This window comes from Macaca mulatta, chromosome 6 (assembly GCF_049350105.2).
Source record: "Macaca mulatta isolate MMU2019108-1 chromosome 6, T2T-MMU8v2.0, whole genome shotgun sequence".
Classification (NCBI taxonomy): Eukaryota; Metazoa; Chordata; class Mammalia; order Primates; family Cercopithecidae; genus Macaca; species Macaca mulatta.
Window position 1 is genome coordinate 135,585,566 of NC_133411.1, and position 6,916 is coordinate 135,592,481.

Consider the following 6,916-nt stretch of genomic DNA (forward strand, 5'->3'; position numbering starts at 1 on the left):
TCTCCTGCCTCAGCCTCCCCAGTAGCTGGGACTACAGGCGCCCACCATCATGCCCAGCTAATTTTTTTTGTATTTTTTAGTAGAGATGGGGTTTCTTTTTTTTTTTTTTTTTTTTTTTTTTGAGACGGAGTCTTGCTCTGTCACCCAGGCTGGAGTGCAGTGGCCGGATCTCAGCTCACTGCAAGCTCCGCCTCCCGGGTTTATGCCGTTCTCCTGCCTCAGCCTCCCGAGTAGCTGGGACTACAGGCGCCCGCCACCTCGCCCGGCTAGTTTTTTTGTATTTTTTAGTAGAGACGGGGTTTCACCGTGTTAGCCGGGATTGTCTCTCGATCTCCTGGCCTCGTGATCCGCCCGTCTCGGCCTCCCAAAGTGCTGGGATTACAGGCTTGAGCCACCGCGCCCGGCTAGTAGAGATGGGGTTTCACCATGTTAACCAGCAAGGTCTCGATCTCCTGACCTCATGATCTGCCCGCCTCAGGCTCCCAAAGTGCTGGGCTTACAGGCGTGAGCCACCGTGCCCGGCCTGAATAATTGTTCAGTTCAACATATTTTCTAGTATGTGTCAAATTTGTATTATGTCACAAACAAACATCTGCATTTTTTAATTGCTCATTATAAGAATGATGTTTTACTCAAGAAGAGATTTGTTTTGTTTTGTTTTGTCTTGTCTTGTCTTGTCTTATTTTTTGGAGACAAGCTGTTGCTCTGTTGCCCAGACTGGAGTGCAGTGGTGCAATCACAGCTCACTGCAGCCTCAGCCTCCTGGGTTCAAGTGATCCTCTGGCCCCAGCCTCTCAAGTAGCTGGGACCACAAGTACACGTGACCATGCCTGGCTTATTTATTTATTTATTTATTTAATTTTTTGAGACAGAGTCTTGCTCTGTCACCCAGGCTGGACTGGACTGGCACCATCTCTGTTCACTGCAACCTCCGCCTCCCGAGTTCAAGCAATCCTCCTGCCTCAGCCTCCCGAGTAGCTGGGATTACAGGTGCACACCACCATGCCTGGCTAATTTTTATGTTTTTAATAGAGATGGTGTTTTACCATGTTGGCCAGCCTGGTCTTGAACTCCTGACCTTAAGTGATAACACCTGCCTTGGACTCCCAAAGTGCTGGGATTACAGGCATGAGCCACTACACCCGGCCAAATTTTTTTATTTTTTGTAGAGATAGGAATTTACTATGTTGCCCAGGCTGGTCTCGAATTCCTGGGCTCAAGTGATCCTTCTGCCTCATCCCCCCAAAGTGCTAGGATTACAGGCATGAGCCACTGTGCCAGGCCAGAAGGGGGATTTTTTTAAAAGCCCTTAAAATAGCTCTGAGCTGGACACTTTTTTTTTTTTAAGATAGATCTCACTCTGTCACCCAGGTTGGAGTGCAGTGCCTCTGCCTCCTGGGTTCAAGTGATTCTCCTGCCTCAGCCCCCTGAGTAGCTGGGATTACGGGCACCCACCACCACACCTGTAAGCTGGACACGCTTAACTGCTACTACAACTGCTGAGAGTTACTATGAAGTTAGCAAAACATTGTTACATCAGAGCAGCGTTGTCATCATAATTAGACTAGTGAGTTAGTAAAGTAGATGAGAATTCCATCCACTGCTGTCAAGAATGTCTTCAGGGAAAGATACTTATCCTACTTTGCCTAAACTCAGTAACAACTGCTCTGATGAGAGTCCCTACAAATCTGCTAATAAGTAAGGACTTACGGGGTTCTGGGGGTTTTTGTTTGCTTGTTTTGCAACCTGGGAGCTACAAAGATAAGGTCAATAACTTTGTGTTCCCCTCTGGCATCTATATAGAAAGTTTTATGTTCCAGAGGGAAATATGTGTGCAAGGAAAGCAAGTGTGACCTGAGTGTAGAGCATACATAAATTCAGAAGTCAATATAGTTACTGTTTTTTGTGGCTGGCCAGACATTTCCTTTAGGCAGTGGGTAGGCCTGAGGCAAATCCCTTAAAGTCAAGTTAAAATGGGCCTGATGCAGTGGCTCACGGCTCTAATGTCAACAGTTTGGGAGGCCAAGGCGGGTGGATCACTTGAGGTCAGGAATTTGAGACCAGCCTGACCAACATGGCAAAACCCCAGCTGGGCATGGTGATGAACTCCATCTCATTTAAAAAAAAAAAAAAAAAAGATTAAAATGGACATTGTGGGCAAATTGTAAAGGATAGCATGCAGTTAGAGTTACAGATACCTGGCCCTGACTTGATCTTGGTGATACCTGGGTACTTGAATGGTTATCTTTTAGTTGAGTTTCAATAGCACAGCTGTCTGTCCTGCAGCAGCAGGGGACCAAACGTGAATGCACAATTGCCTCCAGTCCATGGAATGATGCTAAAATGATTGTATTTGGCTCACAAGATATCTTTTCTTCTTGCTTTCCTAATCGTCAGGTATGAGGAGATTCATTTGCCACAATTTTCATTAAAGCAAGGGATGATCCCAAGACGTTATGTTATGCCTTGGAAAGAAAACATGATATTCAGGAATGTGAATCTGAAGGTATTTCCCCATAAGCATACATAAGAAAAAAAAAAAAAAAAAAAAAAAACCTTAAGCTGGATGCGGTGACTCATGCCAATAATTGTAGCACTTTGGGAGACCAGAGGCTGGTGGATCATTTGAGGTCAGGAGTTCAAGACCAGCCTAGCCAACATGGTGAAACCCCGTCTCTACTAAAAATATGAAAATTAGCTGGGAGTGGTGGCGGGCACTTGTAATCCCAGCTACTTGGGAGGCTGAGGCATGAGAATCTCTTGAACCCGGGAGGCAGAGGTTGCAGTGAGCCGAAATTGCGCCACTGCAATCTAGCCTGGGCGACAGAGCTAGATTCTGTCTCTAAATAAATAAATAAATTATACATATATAATTTAGTATATCGGTGATAGATGTACATAACTATACAAAAACTATTTTGAGCTGGGCGCGGTGGCTCAAGCCTGTAATCCCAGTACTTTGGGAGGCCGAGGCGGGTGGATCACGAAGTCAGGAGATCGAGACCATCCTGGCTAACATGGTGAAACCCCGTCTCTACTAAAAATACAAAAAACTAGCCGGGCGTGGTGGCGGGCGCCTGTAGTCCCAGCTACTCGGAGGCTGAGGCAGGAGAATGGCGTAAACCCGGGAGGCGGAGCTTGCAGTGAGCCGAGATCGGGCCACTGCACTCCAGCCTGGGTGACACAGCGAGACTCCGTCTCAAAAAAAAAAAAAAAAAAAAAAAAAAAAAAAAACTATTTTGATGTACTGTCACATAAACTTGCAAATGAATGTTAAATAGTAATATTTGTTTAAATAACCTATTTATATACTGAAGAATTTCAGAAATTTCACGTGATGCTATCTAGAAGTTGTTAAACTCATCATCAGAAGATGCCATTAATATTAAAGGTACACTACAGAGTGTATATTTTTTAGGTTGTACTGCATATTCAGATAGCAAGGCACGGGAATATTTTGGCTAGTTTTACACATGATTTACCCATTCAATGCTCCTGTTCAGTCAGCAGTTTTATTTACTTATTCCTTTTTTTCTTTTTGGAGACAGGGTCTTGCTCTGTCGTCCAGGCTGGAGTGCAGTGGCATGATCAAAGCTCACTGCAGCCTCAATCTGCTGAGCTCAATTGATTCTCCTGCCTCAACCTCCCAAGTAGCTGGGATTACAGGTGCACATCACCATGCCTTGCTAGCTTTTTGATTTTTAGTAGAGATGAGGTCTCACTATGACTTCCAGTTTGGTCTTGAACTCGTGAGCTCAAGCGATCCTACTGCCTCGACCTTCCAAAGTTCTAGGATTATAGGAGTTAGCCACCACGCCGGGCCTACTTTATTTATTTATTTATTTAGAGATAGGGTCTCACTCTGTCAGCCAGACAGGAGTGCAATGATGCAGTCATGGCTCACTGCAGCTGCAGCAACCTCTTGGGCTCAGGTGATCCTCCCACCTCAGCCTCCTGAGCAGCCGGGACTACAGGCATATGCCACCATGCCCAGAGAGTTTTGGTATTTTTTGTAGAGATGGGATCTCTCTATATGGTCCAGGTTGGTCTCCTGGGCTCAAGCGATCCTCCTGCCTTGGCCTCCCAAAGTGCTAGGATTACAGGCATGAACCACTGTACCCGGCTCCAGTCAATAGTTTTAAAACAGCAGGAAAACTACTATAGGTAAAATGCTGCAGCCACTGTAGAAGATAGTGAGACCATTCTTCAAAAAATTAAGCATAGAATTACCATATGATTCAGCAATTCCACTTCTAGGTATATGCTCAAAATAATCGAAAGCAGGGATTCCAACAGGCTTGTTTTAAAACATTTTGTGGCTGGCACGATGGCTCATGCCTGTGATCCTAGCACTTTGGGAGGCTGAGGCAGGCAGATAACCTGAGGTCAGGAGTTTGAGACCAGCCTGGCCAACATGGTGAAACATCATCTCTACTAAAAATACAAAAATTAGCCGGGCATGATGGCACATGTCTGTAATCCCTGCTACTTGGGAGGCTGAGGCAGGAGAATCACTTGAATCCAGGAGACAGAGGTTGCAGCAAGCCAGATCACGCCAGTGCACTCCAGCCTGGGCAACAGAGCGAGACTCCATCTCAAAATAAATAAATAAGTAAATAAATAAATAAACAAATATGTTTACTCAGATTTACTACAGTCTTAATATTAGTCTGCATTTCATGTAATTTAGTAGCGTATCCAGGTCATTTTAAATGCCCTAAGTAGCTTCAGCATGGTGACAGTATTGACTTTTTCATTTATAAGAATTATAGGTTGTAAACTTTATAAGTTAAAATCAGTAAAGAAAAACTTTGTTTTGATTGCATCAAAACACTTATTCTTGACCTTACTTTTAGAGCTATGATTCAGCATCATTTTTCAGAGCTATTTTACTTTTGCAATTTAGTTGACAGTGTTCCTACCAATGAAACTTAAATAAGTGAATTAAGTAATTAAGTAAAGTGAATGTTCCCACACTGAGTAAATGCTAACTTATGCTTTCCTTCCTTTTATTTATCCTCACCATTTTTCCATTAGGAGTTTAAAAACTGCATCTAACAACATTAAAAAATGTAGCACAGAGGCTGGGTGCAGTGGCTTATGCCTCTAATCCTAGCACTTTGGGAGGCTGAGACTGGGGGGTGGTTTGAGGCCAGGAGTTTAAGACCAGCCAGAGCAACATAGTGAGATCCTGTCTATAAATTTAAAAAAAAAAAAAAATTATCCAGGCATTGTGGTGTATGCTGTAGTCCCAGCTGCTTGGGAGGCTGAGGCAGGAGGATTGCTTGAGCCTAGGAGTTCCAGGCTGCAGTGAGTTACGATTGCACCACTGCACTCCAGCCTGGGTGACAGACTAAGGCCCCCCATCTGTGAACTCTATATATATATATATAACACAGCATTTTATATATATGTAATTAGCAGACCAATCCAGTTCCACTGCCTAATCTTACCACATTCCTCTACCTTTCTGTCCTCCTCACTGTATCTTTATTATTCATCCTCGTTGATCTTCAATGTCAGATGAACCAAACTGAAATAGACTTGCAGGATGTTTAATTAATTTATTTATTTTTGATAAATATATATATATATATATATATAAACACAACATACCAGAGTTGGGACTGCATCCCAAGAACAGGCCAGAATGCTATTTGGCAATATTGAAGAATCAGAAGTAGATATGTATTTAAGTTAATAACTTCAAATAGTTGTTATTTATTTATTCAACAGTCATAACAGCATCATTATACTTTATACCCTTTTGATACTTAGTAGTTGGCAAAGCTTTTTCATTCACATATATTTTATTTGCTACTCAAAGAATCCTTTAATATTCCCATTTTATATTTGAAAAAACTGAGGCTTCTGGGAGTAAAGGACTTGAAAAGGTCACGTTAAGCAGTGAAGCTCAAGTTCAACGATCTGCCTCCAAATGTATCACCTTTATAATCTGCGTGACTCTTTCTGGTAGTCAGATCACACTGACCCACAAAGCATTGCTTTTAGAAAAGGGATGTTCCTCTGTTCAGCAGAGCTTCCTTCTCAACCAGGATGGTTAGAAAAACTATGGGGAAATTTCCATCTTTTTTTGGAGAGGGGATGGGGTCTCACTCTCTTGCCCAGGCTGAAGTGCAGGGGTGTGATCATAGCTCACTGCAGCCTTGGTTTCCCAGGATCAAGGGATTCTCCTGCCTCAGCCTCACAGACATGTGCCACCATACCCACCTAATTTTTTATTTTTTGTATAGATGGGGTCTTGCTATGTTGCCCAGGCTGGTCTCAAACTCCTGAGCTCAAGCAATCTTTCTTGGCTTCCCAAAGTGCTGGGATTAGAGGTATGAGCCATGGCTCCTGGTGAAACTTCCTTCTTAATCTAACAAGAAAATGATGTTTGATGTGTAACAGAGAAGATTTTCTTTCCTCTTAGCGAGCAGAAGTGTGTGGAATCCATACTGGCCCTTTAGAAGACTCTCTGTTTTTGGATCACAGTGAAAGGCTTTGCCATGGGGAAGATCGCAAAGTTGTCTTGCAGAAAGGCCCACCAGAAATAAAAATTGCAGATATGCCTCTGCATTCGCCTCTCTCCAGATACCAAAGCACTGTGATTTCCCATGGCTTCAGGAGGCGACTAGTCTGATGAAAGAAGAGTAAAATAATAAAGTGTTTCAATCTCTGCTCTCTTACTGTCTCTGATAAATGTTTAATGTGTTGTAAATTTGTATTTCACCTGCAAGTTCAATTTGTTTAAAGGTCTTAAGTCAGTTGTATAACTTAGAGATTATACAAGCTTTAGCAAGGAAACACTCTGAGATAATCTGAGATGAAGTGGAGGAGGAAGGAAAACTGCCTTGCTGACATTCATTTCACACTAAGCACATAAGAATCAGCAGACCAATCCAGTTCCACTGCC

General features: G+C 43.0%; 1 protein-coding gene across 1 annotated transcript; it reads left to right on the top strand.

Moving 5' to 3' along the window:
* The first annotated feature begins 1,597 nt into the window (after nt 1–1,597).
* SPMIP10 (sperm microtubule inner protein 10) lies at nt 1,598–6,702 on the top strand. The gene is given in 3 exon segments (NM_001194064.1): nt 1,598–1,698; nt 2,398–2,506; nt 6,434–6,702. Coding segments are annotated over 3 exon segments (405 nt in total). The 5' UTR covers nt 1,598–1,612; the 3' UTR covers nt 6,644–6,702.
* The last annotated feature ends 214 nt before the right edge of the window (nt 6,703–6,916 follow it).